The sequence below is a fragment of the Peromyscus californicus genome, unplaced genomic scaffold (genome assembly GCF_007827085.1).
Source record: "Peromyscus californicus insignis strain IS unplaced genomic scaffold, ASM782708v3 Scaffold_22__1_contigs__length_63687245, whole genome shotgun sequence".
NCBI lineage: Eukaryota > Metazoa > Chordata > Mammalia > Rodentia > Cricetidae > Peromyscus > Peromyscus californicus.
In genome coordinates this window covers 4,210,316-4,233,755 of record NW_026294525.1, presented here as the reverse complement: position 1 = coordinate 4,233,755, position 23,440 = coordinate 4,210,316, and the positions used below count along the sequence as shown (strand labels likewise).

General features: G+C 49.0%; 1 protein-coding gene across 1 annotated transcript; it reads right to left on the bottom strand.

Annotated features, from left to right (window-relative positions):
- Nucleotides 1-3,877: 3,877 nt before the first annotated feature.
- Sft2d1 (SFT2 domain containing 1) lies at nucleotides 3,878-22,643 on the bottom strand. The gene is given in 9 exon segments (XM_052750802.1): nucleotides 3,878-4,354; nucleotides 7,040-7,069; nucleotides 7,988-8,046; nucleotides 9,244-9,279; nucleotides 10,953-11,034; nucleotides 12,308-12,390; nucleotides 12,869-12,955; nucleotides 22,475-22,510; nucleotides 22,512-22,643. Coding segments are annotated over 9 exon segments (480 nt in total). The 5' UTR covers nucleotides 22,539-22,643; the 3' UTR covers nucleotides 3,878-4,314.
- Between the last annotated feature and the right edge of the window lie 797 nt (nucleotides 22,644-23,440).

Here is a 23,440-nt window from a genome sequence, read left to right as displayed (position 1 = left end):
GAGGACACAGAATCTGTCTGTCCTCCGTCCCTCCCACCAACAGTCCTCCAAACTCTCCTTCAGGTTCGGGGCTGAAAACGGAAGGCTAAACTGGATCTATCTGAATCTCAGTGTCCCAGTCACCAGCTGCAACTGCTGCCCCTGCCCAGCACTGCAGGGCATGTATGCCCGGTTCCCCTCCTCCCCACACCGGCACTCACCAACCTTTTTTTCCCCTTATTTTTTTTGTTTTCAACACATCTGACCGAAGTTTCCCCTCCCTCCATGCCTCCCAGTCCCTCTCACCCACCCAGATTCACTCTTGTTTCCCTTGAGAAAAGAGCAGGCCTCGCCGGGATATCAACCGGACACGTCATAAGATACAATAAGACAAGGCACAAACCCTCATATCAAGGCTGGTCGAGGCAGCCCAGTAGGAGGATCCCAAGAGCGGGGAGTCAGAGACCCCCACTCCCGCTGTAAGGAGTCCCACGAGGCCAAGCTAATAGCTACAAGGTGTGTGCAGAGGACCCAGCACAGACCCGTGCAGGCTGTGTGGGTGCCGCTTCAGTCTCTGTGAGCCCCTAAGAGCCCTGCTTAGCTGATTCTATGAGCTGAATTCTCCTGGTGACCTCGACCCTCTGGCTCCTACAATTCTTGCTCCCCCTCTTCCACGAGGTTCCCCGAGCTCCAAGGGGAAGGGCCTGATGGAGATCTCCAATTTGGGCTCTCTCTCCGCCTCACGTTTGGCTGTGAGTCTCTCTGATGACGACTGGGTTAGGCACCGATCTATGAGTATCATTAACCATCATTTCAGTGATTTTTTTTTTTTTTTTTAATCCTAGCTCTCTGGGTTATCCAGCCTCTGGTTCCTGGTCATCCAGATAGTGTCCAGCATGGGCTCCCTCTTGTGGCATGATCCTCAAATTAGACCATTCTGTCTAGCCACTCCCACAAGTTCTGCGCCTCCATTGCCCCAGCACATCTTGCAGGCAGGATAGACTATAGGTTGAAGGTTTTGTGGCTGGGTTAGTCCCACTCCCACCACTGGAGGCCTTGCCTGGTTACAGAAGATGGCTGGTTCAGACTCCATATCCTCCATTACTAGGAGTCCTTGCTGGGGTCCCCCTCATGGAGTCCTGGAGTTTCTACTGCACTAGGTTTCCACATCACCCCTGCCCCCGATGCCCTACGAATCCTTTCCAGCACCAGGCCCATGTCTTGCAATGCCTGTGCAGGCTGCTACCGCTGCTGCCGTCTGGCCCAGGACTGAGGGCCCATCCTCTCTTACCTGGGAAGACCCGAGATCCCAGCAAAGGCAAAACCCTGCCTTCCATGCATCTCTCCACTTGAGCTGATTTAGGAACCCACTTCTCCGTTCTAGGGCCAGTCTGCACCCTAAGGCGGACATTTTTGCCCGAAGTTGCTCATGTTGCCCTGGGACCTGAGCCAGCACTCAGCTCCCACAGAGTGTTGCTGTGAGCCACCCCGATCCTCTCAAAGGAAGAACTTCAGGGTCTGCTAGCTAGGCTACCTGGATCCAGCTTTTCCAACGGCCCTTTTCTTGGGACTGGCTATACCCAGTCAACACATGGCACAAAGTGAGGGGACAGCACCTGAATTTTAAAGTCTACTTGGAGACACTTTTCAAGGGGGAATCCCCAATTCTGCTTTCTTCAGAAGCTATGGCTCCCATATCTGGAGAAGCAGAACCAGATGATTCAAAGGAGCAGCATGGTAAAATGTACAGTCAGGTGTGGCCACCTCTCCTAGAATCTGGCCCACTGGACAGGATAGGCACTTTAGAAGAGCCAAGAACCTGGAGGGAGCATGGCACATGTCTTCAGTGTGCTTCTGTCTGCACTTTGCTCCCCCTCCACTGTCAGGTGTGAACTGTCCTCAGTGTGCTGCTGTCTGCACTCTGCTCCCCCTCCACTGTCAGGTGTGAACTGTCCTCAGTGTGCTGCTGTCTGCACTCTGCTCCTCTCCACTGTCAGGTGTGAACTGTCCTCAGTGTGCTGCTGTCTGCACTCTGCTCCCCCTCCACTGTCAGGTGTGAACTGTCCTCAGAGAGCTTCTGTCTGCACTCTGCTCCCCCTCCACTGTCAGGTGTGAACTGTCCTCAGAGAGCTTCTGTCTGCACTCTGCTCCTCTCCACTGTCAGGTGTGAACTGTCCTCAGTGAGCTTCTGTCTGCACTCTGCTCCCCCTCCACTGTCAGGTGTGAACTGTCCTCAGTGAGCTTCTGTCTGCACTCTGCTCCCCCTCCACTGTCAGGTGTGAACTGTCCTCAGTGTGCTGCTGTCTGCACTCTGCTCCCCCTCCACTGTCAGGTGTGAACTGTCCTCAGTGAGCTTCTGTCTGCACTCTGCTCCCCCTCCACTGTCAGTGTGAACTGTCCTCAGAGAGCTTCTGTCTGTACTCTGCTCCCCCTCCACTGTCAGGTGTGAACTGTCCTCAGTGAGCTTCTGTCTGCACTCTGCTCCCCCTCCACTGTCAGGTGTGAACTGTCCTCAGAGAGCTTCTGTCTGCACTCTGCTCCTCTCAGCAGGTGGGATCATCACACCGGGCAGGTGCTGAGCAGCGCAGCACACCTGCGACAGGGCAGAACCCCTGTGAATCGTACACTTTGTCATGGTACCCAGGCCTCTGTAGGGCAGGCGATGTCTGTTATACCTGGCACCAAGGTGCAGCATAGCTCCAAAGAGGCTCCAGGCTGGGCAGAACCCTCATTCTGCAGGCTTATCTTAAATATTTACTTTTATGTGTATGAGTGTTTTGCTTATGTGTATGTCTGGTCACCATGTGATGTGGTGCTGCTGGAGGCCAGAAGGAGGCTCTGGAACTAGAGTTGAAGATGGTTGTGAGCCACCACGTGGGTGTTAGGAATTGAGCTCAGGTCTCTGGAGAGCAGCATGTGCCCTCGATCAGTCATTTCTCTATCCCCCCAAGGCCACAGTTCCTGAGTGCCCCAGCTGCCTGTCCCCTCCCACCATTTCTGTACTCTGAAACACTGAGCAGTGTGAATTGCTCACAATGCCCTGCCTTCTCCACCCTGTCCTATGGACTCATCTCCATACACACCTGCTGCCCCACCCACCAGGCTAACAACACGAGCACAAGCCACCTTACCTCTTCATTTGTACCTGCCTGAGCCGCACATTCTGGTGTGTGCCTACTCACCCTGTCCCCACAAATGGACTCCTGCTGCCACTGACGGGGCTACCGCCAGCCCATGGGGACCTGAAGGAGACAGCACCCAGCCATTGCTTCCTCATACCCTGTTGCGCCCCTCCCCTCCGTCTTTGTGATGACTAAACCCCTTCCTCCTCCTCCCCATCCTTACCTTCCAATGACAGCAGTACCCTATCCTTGCCAGCTCTGGGCCACCCTTCTGACCAGCAGCCCTCACATCCCTCCTTGGACCATTTTTGGTTTTTTTTTTTGGGGGGGGGGATGGGGTTGTTTGTTTTGTTTTGAAACAGTCTCACCGTGTAGCTCTGGCTAGTCTTGAACTCAGAGATCCACCTGGTCTCCTGACAGCTGGGGTTAAAAATATGCATGTCTGGCCGGGCGGTGGTGGCGCACGCCTTTAATCCCAGCACTCGGGAGGCAGAGGCAGGTGGATCTCTGTGAGTTCGAGGCCAGCCTGGTCTACAGCGCGAGATCCAGGAAAGGCGCAAAGCTACACAGAGAAACCCTGTCTCGAAAAAACCAAAAAAAAAAAAAAAAAAAATATGCATGTCTGGTCCCTGGACTTGTGCCTGGCTGGTTTCCAGTCCCTGTGACACCCCAGTCTGTCACTTCTCACAAGCAGCAGCTGCACCTTACACAGAGCCCGAGCTGAACTTCAATGAGCTAAGCTACTTAAAGTATAATAAAGTTGATCCAGAAAATGGTACATTTGTAGGAGCAGGTTTATTTCAAACCGTAAAGATACATATATTACTTTTTATTACATGTAATAAGTAATTTTAAGCTTAAAGTATATAAAATTTCACATTTTTAAAGTTAAAAAAAATTTTAAATTGTAGACCATCTAAAAAGCCAAATAAGCTGGATATATCTTACAACACAGGTTTATACCTTAAATATTCACATTTCAAAAGCTGTCTGTGAAGATTAAAAACTGAGCAAGATTATTTACAAGTGGCAATGATTATTATCTCCTTGTCTCTGGAAGAACAGGTTAATGGCAGGGAATGAGGGCTATGCAAGCGCAGTTCACCAGTACAGGGCATGGTCTGAGGCTGCCGCCGTCTCTGGAGTGATCACTGTGTAGGCACAACATCAGCACCATTCCTAAGCACTTCTGCCGGCTGAGCAGATGCAACTTTCAACTGAAGATCGAGGAGCAGCACTTGAGCACCGCGTCCCTGAGGGAGAGAGAAAAAGCAGTGAATGTGCACATTCCAGAGGAGCGGTGTGCGGGGACCAGCAGAGCTCCACACACTAGCCGAGGAGGAGCAGTGTGCGGGGACCAGCAGAGCTCCACACACTAGCCAGGAGCAGTGTGCGGGGACCAGCAGAGCTCCACACACTAGCCAGGAGCAGTGTGCGGGGACCAGCAGCCCTCCACACACTAGCCAGGAGCAGTGTGCGGGGACCAGCAGGGCCCTCCACACACTAGCCGAGGGAAAGAAAATGCAGTGAGCGTGCACATTCCCAAGGAATCAAAACTTTGCTGGGAATCACTTAAAATACTTGCAAGTGCTTTTAAAGTATTTTTGCTGATTTTTGAAAAGGTATTTATCACAGGAATTTTTACTAGCATGTAATCAGCCTAGACATGTCCAACAGTGGGTGTGAATGAAGAAAATATGGTGTACATACACAGTGGAAGTTTTTTTGTTTTTTGTTTTTTTTTTTGTTTTTTTTTGTTTTGTTTTTTTTTTTTGGTTTTTCGAGACAGGGTTTCTCTGTGTAGCTTTGCGCCTTTCCTGGAACTCACTTGGTAGTTCAGGCTGGCCTCGAACTCACAGAGATCCACCTGGTTCTGCCTCCCGAGTGCTGGGATTAAAGGCGTGCGCCACCACCGCCCGGCTGTTTTTTGTTTTTTTTAAGATTTATTTTTCTGTGTGTTGTATGTGTTTATGTGAGTTTTTGCCATGAGTGTGGGGTGGCTGCAAAGTCCAAAAAAGAAAAACAGATCCCTCGGCTCTGGAGCTACAGGCAGTTAGGAGCCACCTAACCATGGATGGTTTGGCCCTCTAGGGGAACAGCAAACACCCCTGAACCGTCTCTCCAGCCATAGAGAAGAACAGAAGAATCCTGCTGCTTGCTGGAAAACAAGTTGAACTGTCAACCTAACACACTCTAGAATTACCAGGGACTCTCAACTGAGGGGTTGCTCCAATCAGACTGGCCTGTGGGCAAGTCTGTGGGGGACTGTTTTGATTATTAATTGGTAGAGAAGGGCTCAGCCCACTGTGGACAGTTCCAGTCCCTGGGAAGTGGTCCTGAGCCTTGCAAGAAAGCTGGCTAAGCCTAAGTCTCCAAGTAAGCCAGTAATCATGATCCCCCATGGTTTCTGTTTCAAGTTCCTGCTTGAGTTCCTGCCCTGACTTCTCTTATGATGGGCTGTGACCCAGGAGTGTAAGTCAAATACGCCCTCTCCTCCCCTAGGTCGCTGTTGGCTGGAGTGTTTTTACAGTGTTTTACGGTGTTAAGAGCTACACTGTGCTCTCTCCTGTGCGGAATCTGGCTATTTCAGTCTTTGTTCAAGACCTTCCCAGGTTTGGGTCTGGCCAGACAGTGGCGGGGCATCGCGGTGGGGCAAGTGTGAGCAAAGCCGCTTGCTCCAGAATCCAGAAAGTAGACAGTGAGTCTGATTTTTAAGGTAGAATGTTTAATTGCATTCTAAGCATCCCCAAAATAATGTGATAACCTTCGGCTTTCACGTTTTCTTCTCTCAGTGTCTGAACCATTACACAATGTGCTTAAAATTAAAAAACCACCTTACTGATCAAAAAACCCACTAATAAAATGTGAAATGTCTTCTTCATGCTGCCTGAGGCTCCAATCCAGGAGCCTTCACTTGTGGGGCACGAGGTCATTCTCTAGCAGCTGTGCCCTCGGAGAGCCTTGACTTGGATGTGAAAGGACAGTGTGTGTGTGTGTCAATGACCGTCCCTCCACACTGAAAACACTGGATCCTCCTAACTGAGCCCAGCTAGTAACTCCAGCTGGGTAAGTTTCCTCTGCTCTTGACTCAAAGCCTCCTTCTGCAGTTCACACTGCTTTGCTTTTTCTCCTTTTAATTTTTTTTCAAAAACAATCATAATGAGAAATAGAATAAAAACAGATTTTCTTCCATTGTTCATATTAGGTATATAATTCTGCTGGTTTTTTAATATATAAGGTGTCTTCAAATTCCACAGAGACAAAGTCCTACCTCACCAGATCATTTTTCCCCCAAATCTATCAGGTTTAAGGTTGGAATTAAGGCATGCTTTTCTTCCACAACTAAGTCACTCTGTTTCTCTAGAAGAGCATGCAGAATCAGCAAGGTAGACTACAAAGGCTTCTGTGGGTGAGGATGTCCACCTATCACACCTGGTGAGCATCCTGCTGGCTGAGAACATTACTGTACTACGCCTTGATTCCCCATAACTTCCCCATTATTTTCCAAAATAGAATTAGCCTTGCTGGAGTCTGGGCTCTCAGTTACTAAACAGAAAGATGCAGATTTCTTTTTCAAAGTCCCTGTTAGTGTTCACACAGCAAGGCAGAAACAAGCACCCCTCCATCTGCTACATGTATCAGGATGTTCACCTGAAGGAGTTCATATGCCAAGCTTTTTAAAATCATACTTAAAAATAACGTTCTTAAAGCAATGAATAAAAGTTAATTAAAAACCTCCTACATATTTGCTGTTATGACAGGGTCTCACCACGGAGTCCTCACTGGCTTGGTGCTCACTGTGTAGACCAGCTAGGCCTTGAACTCACAAAAGTGGGGTTAAAGGTATGAGCCACTATGTCCAGCCATCAATATCTTAATGTGAGAATTTATTTGAACTCACGTCCAGAAGGAATAAGATGGAAATCAGAGGAGCTCACCTTGCATATGGGATGTAGGACAGACTGTACCTGCAAGAGAAAGTCCAGATGTTGACACTTCTACACCACAGCCCCCATTCCCACTGGCCGCATCTACTACGCAGCCACCTCAGCAGCGGAACACAGGACAGCGGTTTTCAAACTGTGACTCCAGTCTCAGGCAATAATCAACCAGGAGTTTGTGGGGTTCTGGTTTGCTGGGCTGGGGATGGAACCAGGTCCTCTCCCGCTGAGCTCCACCCACAACTGATAATGTTTTAGTAAACGTGCAGTGATGCTGATGCTCTCTGCGGAGGTTAACCTCTCATCCTTCCAGCAGACGCTAACACCACTAAGAACTGGTGACAACTTCCTGGAGAAAAGCCAACCAAGCACACATGAGACAGAAGGCACAGTCTTAAGAGAGTAGCCTGTGCGGTTTAGCTTAGGTTCTTCACACTTGAAGGAAGAGACAAGGAACACTACACGGTGAATCTGATGTGACATCTCAGTGGTAAGGTAGGAACAGAGCCAAAAGAAGAGCGGGGTCCAGCTGGTGACAGGCGTTGGGAAGGGTTGCAACCACTAGGAGGCAAGCAAGGGAAACATGCCTGACAGGGAGAGAGGTGAGGAGCAGAGTAAGACACACAGGGCTGTAAGGCGGAGGTCTGACTGGAAGGGTCACACAGCAACAAAGAGTAGAATGCCTAAGGCACCCGACCCCCCAGGCTCACCCTGTGCTTCTCCTCCCGTTAGAACTCAAGTGTCTTTGTCTACATCTCCAATCAGCTCTCCTCCTCCACTAGCCCACCTCCACGGCTCGTGCACACGACCGCCCCAGCTCTCTCTGGAAGGACCAGTGAGGCACACCATCCAGAATGGGCCTCATCCCACCTGACTGTGCAGGAGCCTGGCTCTCAGGCACGGGCCTCTGACCCCCTTTTCTAGGGCTGGTAGAAGGAGACTTACCAGGTCATCGACAGGAACTGCAATATGCAGAAGAGTAAGGCCAGCCCCTTCTTCCGCCACTAGCAACAAACAGCACATAGGATTTTAAACACTATCATTATAAACAGGTTCAAGTCTTCCCTTTAAAATGGACAGCCCTGTTTGTTAAATGTTATCCCTATGTATTTGAGAACCTGAGCATCACCCATGAAAGTACATTTCCTTCCCAATGCCGTCTCTATTATCGTACATGCTATGAAGTACACAGCATCAGGTGACCTACAGTTGTGCACAGGCTGGAAAGAGGAACCTCTCAAGGACACAACTATAAACTGATGTAACCTTTGCTAGAACCAACATTTAAAACGCCATACAAATTTTACTTATGCATCCCTGCTGCTTCTCAAGATTTTTTGGTTTTTGGAGGTGTTTGTGCTACACAGCCCAGGCTGGCCTTGAACTTTCAACAACCCCCCTGCCTCAGCCTCCCATGTGCTGGGAGTACAGGCATGCACATCACACCTGGCTTCTTGGGGTGTTTTAAAGGACAGGTACGCTGCTGCAGTTTCCTGGGGTAATCTGGGGTTCCTGCAGCGCTCTAAGATAACTGACTGGAGAATGCCTAGTCTTCTGGGGGAAGAGGGTGGGCAGTGCTGAGGATCAAATCCAGGACTTGCCTCCAGCTGGGCAAGTGCTCTACCCCTGAGCTACATGCCTATCCCCTGCCCCTTAAGGAGGGGTCATCAAGACAAACCAGTGGGTAAGGTGCATGCTTGCCAAGCCTGATGACCTGAGTTTAATCCCTGGCACCCACACGCTGGAAAGAGAACCCTGACTCTTGCAAGTTGTCTTCTGACTTCACCTGTGCACTGTGCACACCCACAGCAGTGAAACCCCTAGCGGCCCAAACTCCAGATCTGCTGCCTCTGCCTCCCATCACCAGCACATCACCCGGCCCTGACAGAGAGTCTTCTGCTTCCAGTCTGCCCCATGGCACTGCTGCTTCACTCCGAGCCACAGAGTCTGCAGCAGGCAAAGCAGAGGACAGGGCCTTTCCGAGGCTCTTCCCAGGCTAGGATGCTGCTGTCAGAGCACGAGGGTTCTCACAGGGACCTACACTGAACAACTTCTGTGTAGGTTGTAAACAGCAGAGTCTCCAGCCTTGTTTCAGGGACACCGATTCTCTGGAGGGTTGATGAAACTGAACTCTGAGATATTCTAAATGATGGTGGGGTGGGGACTGTTAGCAGAAAGCCAGCATGACTGACATAACTTACCCACAGAGCAGCGCACAGGGTACACACGAAGCAGAGCTATAGGGAAGGAAAGAGTTAATGAGCAATCTGAGGCTCTTCAGGGGCCCAACAAAAAGGCACAAACCCCCTGCATTCATTGCCCAGATAGCATATTATGGGGTAAGTGAGACGGTGGACTCTGTTGTCACCCTAAGCCTGTCACAGCAGCTTCCCCGGCTCCAGCAAACGGAAGCACAAACAACGTGCTGGTTACGTGAAGGGAACAACTCTGAAGAGTGAGGGTTAGGACAAAGAGGCCGTCCTATGGCTCTTGGGTCGATGCCTGCAACAGCTGTGACCAGCAGTGCCGACTGCCTCAGCGTGCTCCACCATGCTCACTTCACAGTGTGGGACCATGTGTCACACAGGGACACACACCCTGCTGCACAGCCATGCCACCTGGGCAGGCTAGGGAGAACTCAAGTGGGAGTCCCAGTGAGGGGGGCCTGATGGGATCCCAGTCTCCCCTAGTCAGCTCAGAGGCCAGAGCTTGCTTAGGGTCTGCCTAGGGCTCAGCTCTCCTCTAACAAGAGGGAGGGCATCCGCCCACTGCTTCACGGGCTGCCGCTGCTCTGCACTGGGGCAGTGGCTTGTCTTCACCATTACTATGAGGCAGAATCTGTGCGTGCAGGAACTCGGCTCAGGTTCAACATTCCCTGGAAAGGACATGACCCACGCACTGCCAGGGAGGGCCATGGAAACAGCCAGGGCCCGAAGAGATGCTTTACACTTTCAGCATTCTAACAGTTAGCAACTGAACATGTGTGTGAGGTACATTACTAAAAAGCCTAAGTGCCAAGACATCACCAATAAAGCAACCCTAAGCACAGTACGAGAGCAACATGGGCTTCTCGTAGTTTAAAGTCGATCAAGTTAAACGTAAATACATGGGCTGATACAGGTGAATCTAGGAAACTCAATCACCAGAGATGTAAAAATGGAAATAAAACTGAAGTTGAATAAAGACAAAAAATATAATTAAGCCAAACTGAGTTCAAGCTGACAGAACGACAAACTAGTTAAATAAATATCCTGTATCCAGAAAGTAATAGAGGTTGCTTGTGTTTTAAAAGCTACTCCTAAAGGAGAAAAGAAACGACCCGCTAATGCTGGAACTTGACTTCTTTAAGCATCGCAAATGTTCTAAGAACCCAACATCAGGACCAAGTGGACCGGGAAGGGAAGATGCGAGGGGGGATGTGAGCCTGGGTTCCCTGCCCACTCTACACCAAACACCCACCAACTAATGCACCCCAAGACCCTCGCCATGTGGGGTGGTGCAAGCTTTCACTGAGCAACAGCCACGGTGAGACGCAACACCATCCCAAGAGCCAAGTCAGCAAACAGGAGGAGACAGAAGCCAACAGTCAGAAGTCTGCTTCTTCCTGAGAAGAGCCGACGGATTCTGAAGTGGTCCACCTTCCCTCCTACCCCCGGAAGAGCAGACATCCCCACAGACGTAAATGAAAACACAACCAGCTCTGCTTTCCCTGACTGCTCCCAGCCATACAGCAAGCATGCAACAGGAAGGGGGCACCACCCAGCCAATCACATCAGACAGCACTGTACAAGTCAAACTCTTCACTCACACGGCCTTGAAAACATTGCAAGAGTAACACACACATGAACAGGTACAGCAATAATGTAGAAAAGACTTCAGTAAGTTTATAAAATTAACATTATTTACTTACAAGCATAATAATTGTGGCAAGCAGTCTTGTCGTTTCAAACATTTTCTTCAGCTGCTTCACGGGTCCCATTAAGAAGCACGTACTATTCAAGACAAGTAAGAGACGGCTCTAGTCTGGCTATGCAAACAGAAAATTGCTATAAACTAAACTGTGTGAGCTGTTCTACTTCTTCCTTACTTTTCTGTGGGTCTGTTGTCTTTGTTGTTGTTTGGGACAATGCCCAGGCTGGCCTTAAACACCGCACACTCCTGCCTCAGTCTCCTGTGCTGGAGACTTTCTCGCCTAACTTAATTTTTGTTGTTACTTGGAGACAGGGTCTTTCTATGTAGCCTGAGCTAGCCATAAACTCACAATTCTCCTGCCTCAGCCTCCTTATTTCTTTTCATTTTTGTTGTCATTTTGAGACAAGGTCTAGCTACACAGTCCAGGATGGCTAGACTTTGTGATTTTCTGCTTTCTTCTCCAGAGGATGGCTGTTACATGCATGTCCACCACGTGTGGTTTTTTCCGCCCTTAACTTTGAAAGGACACTTCAGGACATGCCATGGCCTTAATGTAACACTGGTATGACAGTGTGAAGGGGTGAAGAGGTCACCTGGGTGGAAGCAAGGCCCTGAGGTGACCCTTCAAACACAATATTGCATGCAACCCCTCAAGGATACAGGGTGCAGCCCTCAGCGGATAACGGAGGCCCTGATCTTGTAGAAATGTGAGAGACACATCTGTTCTTACAGTCTGTGGTATTGTTAAGGCAACACAAACAGACTGGACTAGGACATTTTACTCATCACGACACAGCAATAGTCTCAGACACACCAGCGCCCACCCCAACAGTTCCTAGTCCCTGCGGCTTACCACCCTCAGGTCTCTGCACTGCACCCACAGCTTCCCGTATGAGCGCTTCCTCACAAAACCTTAGCTCCACAAGAGCCAGGACTGAGGGTAGCTCTGGAGAACACCCCAGGCTAGGATCTAGCCTCAACGTGTGAGGGTCGCTCTCTATGCTCCCCAAACACACTACTGGCCATGTGGCATCCCTGGTACTCAGTCATACAACAGCATTACAGAATGAACATAAACTTTGCTGTGGAATTGACATTTATAAACAGTAAACAGCCACGCAGTGGTGGTGCACGCCTTTAATTCCAGCACTGGAGGTAGAGGCAGGAGGATCTCTGTGAGTTCAAGGACATTCTGTTCTACAGAGGAGTTCCGGACAGCCAAGGCTACACAAAGAAATCCTGTCTCAGGGAGAAAAAAATCAACAGAAACATGCTACCTACAAAGAACTTATTAGAAAGGAAATCTGGTACCAACAACAAACAAGGCATTTTGAGAAGCCAAAGTACACACACCTGGCCAGCGCAGCAAGGTTGCCAAGGGTGTAAAATACTGCAAAGAGTTTTATGCCATTGGGAAGCCACAGCAAACCAGTTCCCTAGAGCAGAAATTAGAGTTAGTTAATAACAATGCGATCTTAACAGCCTAAAACTTGAAAGTGCTTCTACAGCAGTTGATCCTGAGTACTATACAATACACGACTAAACACAGGTGAGGGACCACAGTCTCTTGAACCAGCGTACATAAATGTGACTCCACACTGTCAGTAAATGGTCTGAAACTAAGTATTCGTTTGAATGCCAAGTTAAAACAGGCTTAATAAAACACATCTAAATTACTGACTGTCCAGTTTTAACACAAATTGGTGTCCTAAATACAATTTTAACATTTTCCTCAAATCACCATAACATTAATTTCTGCATATCTTTAATCCCTGCACATTTATTTAAGGTCACTGTTTCCATCAAAATAATCTAAGAGACATTTAGATAAAGCAGGCTACTTTTGTTGGTTCTAAATGAAATTACTCATTTAGCACAACATAAACTATCAAACCAGACAAAGCCTTAACTCACAAGGATTGAAAAGAAAATGCCAGCAACAAAGCATATGACGAACCACTTCAATCTGGTGTTGAAGCTAAGGGATGAGGCGTCCAGGACCTTAGGGAAGAGGAGACAATTGAGAACGTTAGGTCGGCAGGTGTGACTCTGACTCTATGCTATGTACATTAAACATGCCTTTTGTTTCTGGTTTTTTGTTTTGTTTTGCGTTTTTTTGTTTGTTTGTTTTTGTTTTTAAGACAGGGTCTCTCTATGTAGCTCTGGCTGTCCTGGAAGTCTCTTCACAGACTAGGCTGGCCCCAAACTCAGAGATCTGCCTGCCTCTGCCTCCCAGATGCCGAGATTAAAGGCACGTACCACCACACCTGGCAGCAAATTCATTTGAACATGGACCTGACTCTGTTTTACTCTAAGTAATGGGGTCATTTCTGAGGTTCTAAGGGACAATAAACATCACATGATTCTGGGAAACAACCTGGTAGGTATAATCACAGCACTGTTCTTCTCAAAGTCCTGCCCCACTGGGTGCAGCACATGCATGCTCATCTAGGGAGAACAACTCAATGCATAAGATGCATCTTTAAAGTGGGATAAAGCCAGGCGGGCAGCATGCTGGAAACTGCTGAAGCTGGGCTTGGCACATCACAACAGGAATTCGTGTGCACCATCTCCAATCCCCTTGGTTACCACTCCTTACCTCAGCAGATCATCTGAGAATCCTTATGCAGCATGAAAAGCAGATAAAACAGCAAGTCGTCTGTCAGCACGATACAATGCACTTAACAAATCTTAAAATGTCTCTGCAATGCACTTTAACTCAGACACTCTTATTTCAGCAATGCCACCCATTTACAGCCTAACTGGACGTATGGTTGTAAATAGAGTGAATAGCCTACAGACACCCAAAGCCCCTTCTCACCAGGGATTTATACACTCCATATATTTTAACCACAGAATAAAAGCCCAAATGTTACATCACTTAGCAAATGACCCAATGGTTCATTCTTCAGACTCTGCTGTCACACACATCAGAACAACGTGCTCTGTCACACACGCATCCAATTTTCACTATCAGTTAAATGTGGTAACAGTCACTAGTCACAACTTCCAAAAGTTGCTGCGGTCTGGCAATGACATTAGAATTTACTCATTAGTAAATATGACATTAGAAAATACACTCATTTTTACTTTTCTCTAAGAGCCTAAGTCATTTCATTGTTTCTAAGCTCAATAGTTCTTTTTCAAGGATCTGTTTAGTTTTCCCCCATCAACAAGCACATGTAATTATCTGTATGATAGGTTTTCCTCTCATTACCATTTTCATGTGATGATCTGAAAAACGCAGCATAATGACCAATCAGTCCCGCTATAAACATGGAGTCCACAAGCCAACAATGTGTGGCGGATACAGAAACCTCATGGGGACAGGACATGAGTTTGCAGGAAGCCTTTCACCCAACTTTCCAGCTCTGCAGCATCTGTGTCCACAGGCTTCTTTACAGCCAAGGGAAGCAACCCATCCTCTGTCACCTCTTTAGTCTCAGAAAACACTCACACATCACAACTGCCACCAATTGTTTTCCTTGTCACCAGAAGAAGGAACAAAAAAAAGTTCCTGTAAAGCAAGAGCCATGCTGTGGGTGGTCTTTCTGTATGCTGTGAGTATGTGCTGTTCTCATTGGCTGATGAATAAAGCTGCTCTGGCCTATGGCAGGGCAGAACATAGCTAGGCAGGAAAGCCAAACTGAATACAGGGAAAGAGGAGAGTGGGGTCAGGCAGACGTGAGCCTGCCGCCCAAGGAGCAACATGGCAAAAATAGGTTAATAGAAATGGGTTAATTTAAGATGAAAGAGCTGACTAACAAGAAGCCTGAGCCATAGACCAAACAGTCTGTAATTAATATTAAGCCTCTGAGCGATAATTTTATAAGCTGCTGCAGGCTGAGCGGGACACAGGAAAACAGAGCCACTTTTTCTATTCTCGAGGACTTCTTGCCATCACACTCAACTGATAAGACACAGGAAGGAATCAGGACCGAAAGATGAAGCACGGATGCCGACTCCTCAGTGGTACGGGCACTGAGAACAAACACACCTACCACACTGTTGAAGCCACCTCTGCACCTGGACCTGATGGATTGGCTAATGCTCAGGCTACACCTCCGGTACTGCCAGGAGAGTGCAGAGGGCAGAGTCCAGTTCTCAAGAGAACACAAGCTGAAGTTCTCAATTGACAAGAGCTCTAATTTCTGTATGCCCCTCCATTCCTCTCCCCAAATAACTGGCATATAAAGAGACACCAATCAGCAGAAGCTGGAGGCCCTGCTCCTCAGGGCCATCTGAGCAGTGCACCTGACGCCGCAGCCTTTCCCCTGGGGTCCTGGGGTAGAGAGCCCCTCTGTCCCAAACATTCGTCGCCTAGGCCCTGACTAACTTTTTGTCCTCTTCTTCAGGACTTCTGGCCACAAGGCCAACCCCAGCCACATGGTGGGTCTTGCATGGTCTCCATATTCAACATGGACAGCCAATCCTTTCTCCAGTGGTTTTTCTCTTTTCATTCGACCCACTAACCAGAGCCCTCTCTCTCCTTGCAATTACTCTATCTCTGAAATCCTTGCTCAAAAACCCCAGTCTTGGGGCTGGAGAGATGACTCAGCAGCTAAGAGCACTCTCAGATGCTCTTGTATTGGACCTGGGCTCAACTCCCAGCACCCACTTGCTGGTCACCATTCCTAGCTCAAGTTCCAGGCTATCAGATGGGTTCAACTCCCAGCACCCACTTGCTGGTCACCATTCCAAGCTCAAGTTCCAGGCTATCAGATGGGTTCAACTCCCAGCACCCACTTGCTGGTCACCATTCCTAGCTCAAGTTCCAGGCTATCAGATGCTTTTTTCTGGCAGCGGTGGTCATCAGAGATGCACATGGGGTGCATACATGCACACAGGAAAGCACTCATACACACAAAAACAAAATAAATCAATCTTAAAAAACAACAACAAAAGTATCCTAGTAGCTGCCACCTTGCTGCCTCACAGTCCCCCAGAGAGCCCTCAGCTTCCCCTCATTTTAGTGGCAATTATATTTTCATACCGCTTCAAGACAACACCCAAAGTTCTCTTCCCACTGCCTCCACTTTACCTACTCTGCATCAAGCCTGTTTCCCTGGGCTCCTGGGTTGAGTATAGCGGAGGAGAGAGGTATGTCAGTGTGTCACCAACTTTTCTGGGCTGCCAGAAGGCTACTCGGCCTCTGATCACTCTCTCCTCTCGCTCCCCCCCCACACCAATCTGTAGATGAAACCAACCGTCTTATTAAATAAGACACACAGAGCTGATTCAGAGAAGAAAGCCAAGAGGTTAGAGCTAAGAGCCTCACCCTTCCTGATTCAGTGATCCTCTTCAGCAAGAGGGCTCTCCGAAAGGGACCTATTTCCTGTGTGTATGTCTTTATATACTCTAGCTGTTCTGCCTTCTCATTGGTTGTAAACCCAAACATGTGACTGCCTTGTCACTGCCTGTATGTACAGCCCTCCAGGTCCTTAAAGGCGTGCGCCACCGCCGCCACGCACTTGCTATGGCTCTAATAGCTCTGATCTCCAGGCAACTTTATTTATTAACATACAATTAAAATCACATTTCAGTACAAGTAAAATACCACCAACACCCCTCTCTCTCTTCTCTCCCACACCCCTCTCTCTCTTCTCCCCCACACCCTCTCTCAACCTGCCTTCTTACTGTAACACTTAACTATCCCAAGTCTCCTAGCTCTACTTAAACAGACACCTTAGGCAGACACTGCACCTACTGACAACAGAGAAAACTGAAGGTGGCAGAGGGAACTCGCTCACAACTGCCATGATGTCTTCATCCAACACGAGAACAGCCCAGAGGCTCAGATTCTGAATACTCGGTGGAACTGTTTGGGCAGAATTAGGGGTACGGCCTTGGCAGATGTATGTTGCTGGGGGTGGACTTTGAGGTTTCAAAAGCCCACACCATTCCCAGCTGGCTCTCTCTGCCTTGTGGCTGTGTCTCAGATGTGAGTTCTCGGCTGCTCCAGAGCCTTGCCCACCCGCCTGCTGCCATGCTTCCTACTCTGACGGCCATGCCTCACCCTCTCAAACTGTGAGCCTCAAATACACTTCCTTCTCTAAGTTGCCTTGATCAGGATGTCTCATCACAGCAACAGAAAAGTAACTAAGACACCCACCTACAAGAGCAGCCAGGTCCCTGCCTGACCCTGCCTTGGCTCCCAGGGAGGGACTCTTCCTACCTCTCCCAGGTACACACTTGCCTACCTGCTTTAGGGCCCCACCCCTCGGCCCCTGTGCAGGAACTGACACTCCAGGGTTTCCTCTCTACTGAACCATTCTCTCCCCCAAGAGCCTACTTTTAAATGCCCTTAGGACTCTTCTACCTTAAAATAAAAATCTCACGTGATGTCTCCCTCCAGCCTCCACATCCATCCACTCACTGGTAGGAGAGCTACTATGTGGATGTGAGTGCTAGGTGAGGGGCTCAGCTCCCTCATTAAAAACAAAACAAACAAAAAACTTGTATGCTGACCAGCCAATGATAATATCTGTCTTTAATCCTAACACTTGGGAGGCAGAGACAGGAGGATCTCTGAGTTCGTGACCAGGAATGTCTACATAGTGAGTTCCAGAACAGCCAGAGCTATGTAGCGAGACCTTGTATGCTGTATGCTGTATCAAAACACTACCACCTGGGTAACTTACAAACAAGGTAAATTTATTTCTCATGATTCTGGATGCTGGGAGTCTAAGATCCAATATCAGCAGACATGGTGTCTGGTGAGGACACTGGTTCACAGGTGGCATCTTCCTGTCACCTCCTCACATGATGGAAGGGGAAAATGGTCTCCCTGGGGTCTCTTAACACTGGGAGTCAGGTTTTAACATACAGATTTGAGGGTACATCCAGAATGCAGCACTGGATGGGACGAGTCAGGCCTGACCACTGTGATGCAGTCTCGTGGGAAGCTGCCACCCCCACACAGGCCTGAAGTGCCACAGGCTCTGACGGGAGCTCCTGACCTGCAGCTCCCACTGGCTGTGACCATTCATTTCACACAGCCTAACCCTGAGGATGGGGCTGAAAGGCCTGATTCTCGAATCTTAGTCACTTTGTCTTTTTATGTCACTGTCCCAAGCCTGCAGCTACCTAGAGGCCCTCAGCCACTGGGCAGCTCACAGCATATAGAAGACTGTCACCTCAGAGATCACATAAATTTTTGGAGTTATACGACAGAAAAAAGGGTAAATAAATGTTTCACAGTACCATGGCAGGTTACAGTCACAGTCTTCTGAGACAGCAACAGCTTAGCTTATATAACCAGGGCTGTTGTTACCATCTTCCATGTAGCAAACTTTAAGGTGAAACATGACATTATTTCCCTTTGTTGACATGGACTATTCATCCACAAGCAAACGACTTACATCCAACCCTGTGCTATGATGTCATGTCAGCGCTCCCCCAAACCCTCACCCTCTAGACACTGGTGCTAGAACGTGGGGCCCGAGACATGCAGGGCACAGGAACGGAACCTTTGGCATAGGATTAGTTTCTTTTCCAAAGAGGTCCAGGGAACTCTCACACCCCTTCCACTGAAAGTAAAACGGTACATCCATGGCCCTCAGTAGACACAGATTCTGCTGTGACTATGATCTTGGGACAGCCAGCCCCTAGAACAGTGAAAAATAAATTTCTGTGGTTTCTAAGCCACCCAGTCTTTGACTTCTGGTCAAGGTCCAGAACACACAGCTCATGGCAACTACTTGTTAGGATTTAATTCACACAGGTCTCAGCCTTGTGGTGCTTACATGAAATGGGGGACAGGCAATCAATGGGAGAGCAGCTGACAGACGCAAACAGGAGAGTAGTTAGGAACGGGACTAGTCTCTCTGAAGACATCTGAGTGCTGACTCCACTTGAAGAGCCAGGTGGGGGCATTCCAGAAAAAAGATCTTGCCAAAGACTGCCAAGTTGTACAGGTAGGAAAAGCCTCAGCCAAGGGAGCCAAGATATCTGAAGCACAGTGAGTCCTGGCAGGTGGAGGAGGAGGTGGGGCCCAGGCCAATGCAGACCTGAGGAGCTAATCTGGGTTTAACTCTAGGAGCCACAGAGGTAGGAGAGCAGGATGGGGTTCTCTGAGGTCTTGTCAGGCCTTTCACTATAGGAAGCCCTTCCAGACACCTCCTTAGGAAGGCCCAGAACCCTAGCTTCTAGTCAATCCTGGGCCTCAATCCCACCAGCAGCAGGATGGAGTAGCTTAAACCCCAGCATGCCCAGATACCCTTGTCTCACTGAGGCCCTGGACAGGCACGGAACCATCCATTTAGAGGATCTATTCCATCCTGCTGCACAAGCTCACCATGACTCAGGACTCCCTCATCCCTGCTAAGCCTGGGCACCTACAATCTGAGACCATCCTGGACTCTACACACAAACCTGCTGGTCCTCAGCATCTTCTAAGCATCCTTCAGCTTCCGCCACACCCCCCCAGGGGACTGTGTTCTCCCCACACACCCTGCAGGACAAGCCGTGGGCTGGGCCATGCTCCTCCCTAGAGACACCTACTACTTTCAAGGCCACCATGACACTGCACTCCGGTTCCTTATCACTGTTACACCTGTCATCCTTGGAGAGTCACAGCTGTCTCTCATCTCAAGTCTTGATCCAATGGCTTCACTACTGGAACAAGCAACCCTTGCGAATTGTGAATTTTTAATCTCTCCTCCAATGACCCAAGCTTCTCTCTTAGCTAGGCTCATCTTCCAGAGCAAAAGACTTATACATATAAAGCAAAAATAAACCTTAAAAAAAGAAAACTGAAGTACTGAATCAACACAGTTGAGATCTCCCTCAAGAACAGGCTCATACTTTCAGCCTCTACTACTCTGGAAGGTTCTGGAACTTGAGATGGTAAGGCCTAGTTGGCAGAAGTCACTCACTAAGGGATGGTCCCTTTGAGGGTTGTATCCTTCTTGACTTCTGCCTCTCCTTCCTGGAGCTGTGACGTGAGTACCCTCTGCCATATATCCCTGGTACCAGGAACTGAACCGTCCACCATGACAGACTAAAGCCTTTGAAAATGTGAACCACAAGGTATCTTCCCTCGTCTTACATAGTTTCTGTCAGGTACTGTGGTCAGTGACAGGAAAATGACCAATACAGTAGCTCATCCCTCACAGTAAAGCTACCATCTCCACAGCCTAGGAGACGCAATGGGATCCAGAATCCCACTTCTGCCTGCCAGCCTTTGTCTCCACACTTGTCCCCCTTCCCCTCTGTCCCAGTCGCCGTGGTCTCTTCACTGGCCTGGCACACACAGGCCACTGTTCTTAGGCTCTGCACCCTAACAGGGAGGCTGACTACCCTATGCAATATGGGGACCTTAAACTTCTCTGTCCACTTTACCTTTCCAGCCAAAGTGACACAAAAAGTCTTGTCTTCCACCAAGCGCGGCAGCATCACAGATCTGCCCTTAACACTGCACTTCCAAGGGGAATAATGGGAGGCTCATCTCAGCACTGGAGAGAGGCGTGGGGAGGTTGTCAACCTTACTGGCCTCACAGAAAGACATTTAAGCACATTTCTTGCAGCAAACGTGAAGAACTGGAAGTCAAGCTGCTGACGAGCCTTGAGCCCTGGGCTTGTGGGGTGTGTAAAGTGACTTAGTTGGAGCAGAAGCAATCTTCATCCTGAGAGTACAGGAAGGGAATCAGGCCTATAAGGAACTAGAATCTGAGAGCCTGTGAGAACAATCCATCTTCCAGATATTCCCAGGCAACTTCAGGAACAGTGTGTGTGCACTGAGCTTTCCAGGGAAGGGCTGATTCTTATTTTGTAGTCAAAGAAATCTTGCCTGAGGCCAGTTCAATAGCTGCTTGGGTCGGATTTCCTCTGCTCCCCAGAGATGGTCTCTCAGGCTTCAGCCAGGGCCTGCTCAGATTGAAGTTCCCTCCATCTCAGACTTCTGGGCCTCTGGGTTTTCTTTTGCACTATGGTATTTACTGATGTTTAGCCAAAGAATCAGAAATGGGTATCCATTTCCCCAGAGAAGAGGGCCGCAAGGCTCACGGAGTTCCATTTTAAGGGATAAATTAGTGGGTTTTAATGTGCAAGTCTTCAATGACCCAAAGAACACCCAAGAGCCGTGTTGAAGGCCAACATGGGAGATGTTTGTACTCAATGCTTGTTTGCTACCCGTTCCCTTGTTTGAGATGTAGATTATGTGCACCGGAGGTCTCTGTTGGTCACTATTAAGTCACTGATAGTGCCAACTATGTGGTAACCTGAGGAGCTGCTGGAGTGAATAATCACTTCACACTTACAGCTTATCACCTCCAGCCCCTTGACCTTTGATCAATTTCTTCTCTACACCCCCCCCCCCCCCCCCCCCCCCCCCCCCCCCCCCCCCCCCCCCCCGTCAGCTTCAACAAGATCACTTCCTTGTGGCCACAGTTTAGAAGAGCACTGTCTGACATCATTCCTGCATTGGAGACCTTTCCTATGTGCAGTATCTCAACAGCAACCATTGACCACATGCTACTCAACACTTACAAGTTGGGCTGTCCAGCTAAGGAAATGCATTTTAATTTTTAACGTTTCAATTTAAATGGCTACCTGCGGTTATGGCTACAGCACAGGTCTAGAGTAAAGAGTGAAGCATGGGGCAGAGAGGGGGATCTGTGATTGGTATGTGAAGTGAATAAAAAAATTTCTTAATTAAAAAAAAAAAAGAGCGAAGCATGAAACAGTTGTTACTACCAAGCAACTTGGATAAGCCAAATGAATTGCCATTCCTGATGTTACTATGTATAGGCTTTTGTATTGCAATTACAATCCAGATTTCAGTTCTCAGGCGGACCTCTGTATTCCCAGGCTAGCCAGGGCTACACAGTGAGACCTTGTCTCAAAAAGAAGAGAACACCACAATATAGATTTCGCTTGTCTTAACACAGACTCGCTCACAGTCCTGCCAACAAGGAAGGAAGTCGAAAACGAAAAAGGAACAAACAAAAGATCTTCATGTAATAGAACTCAAGTTCAAGAGCCCCACGCCTGGGCCAGGGCACACCAAAATGTGCTAGCAAACAAAACACAAAGCAGTTCCTGTGTGCCTATTTTAAACTCTCACGGAGGAAGTGAGTCTTTATCAAGTTTCATGTCTGGGTCACATGCAAGCACAGGGTTCTGTTAATTAAAAAAAAAAAAAGCATGCCTTGCTAAGGCGGGCTGTCTTCACAAGCAACGTTTAGCACGGTGTAGCTTCACGTCCGTGCTCGCCTCCCCAGTCTCCAGCCCAGGTGCCAGCCCTGATTTCATTCACTACAACTTCAGAGTCAAAATAGGGCGAAGCTGAGACCTGGAATCCCTCGGTTGGCAACAGGCAGCCCGGCCCCCGAGGCCTGTGCCCCAGAACTCACTGCAGGGGGCAGCGACACACGGTTGCGGGTCCGGAGAAAGGCCACAGCGAAGCGGTGGGACCGGACGGGCAGCCCCGGGCGCTCGGCGGCGACTCCCGGGCGGTTCGCAGCCCTCCTCCCTCCTCCCTCCTCCCTCCCTCCCGCCGTCGCCGCGGCCGGGGATTACCTGCGACGTCAAGCCTTGCTCCTCGTCGTCCTCCCCCGCTCAGGACCCGCCGCAGCTTCTCCATGGCCCTGTCCTCGGGCTGCCCCGCGGGCCACTAAGTGCTCGCCTGCCCTGCACGCCCACCCGGAAGCCCGGAACCCGCACTTTCCACGCGCTAGCCGGAAATCCGGGCTTCCGCTTCCTTCAAGCATGCGCGCCTCCTCGCGCTTTATATGGCTGGGGGGGGGGGGCGGGGGGGAGGTAATTGTGGTCCGGAGCCCGTCACTTCCGGCGCATCCACCCCGGCCCACGGAGGGCTCGTGGTCGCGGGTGGGTGTTGCTTCTTCCTCCTCCTTCTGGCTGGTTCACCAGGAGGGGCTGAAAGTTAGGGCTGGCTGTCCAGCGTGGTGCAAAAAACCGAAGTGTCCGGTTGCGTGCCTCTGCTGCCCCGATGGCTTTGGTTTGAAGATATGGTAATGAAATGTTTGACTCCTTCACCAACAGCCTCCCTTAAAATCGGATCAGGTAAAATAAAAGTACGAAAGCCCATCCTTTTGCCCTCTGAAAAGTCATAAAATAGATAACGATTGTACAACAAAATCTTCCTTGAATGTGTCTATACGTTTTCCCTTTGAAGTATAGTTACGCTTCTATATTAAAAAAACAAAACTGATGTCTGTAGTAATGGAAAGTCTGCCTTCCAAAGATAGATGGAAGTGCCAGCACTCACCGTGTAGTTGAAACCCCGATTTCAGGGAGTCAGTATGTTCTTTAAAATAATTGGTGGCGGGTCATGAACACTGGTGATGTGTAAGTGTGTGGGAATGTCACAGTGAAACCCATTAATTTGTACAAATGATAGGTGTTAATTATAATAATAAACGGCTGGGTCCTAGAATATGTCACAGAGGTGAGAAAGCCACTTAGCAACCCAGTTTTGCCTGAAAATTTACCCTTTAGTGTTCTGATTTAATGTATATGTGTCCC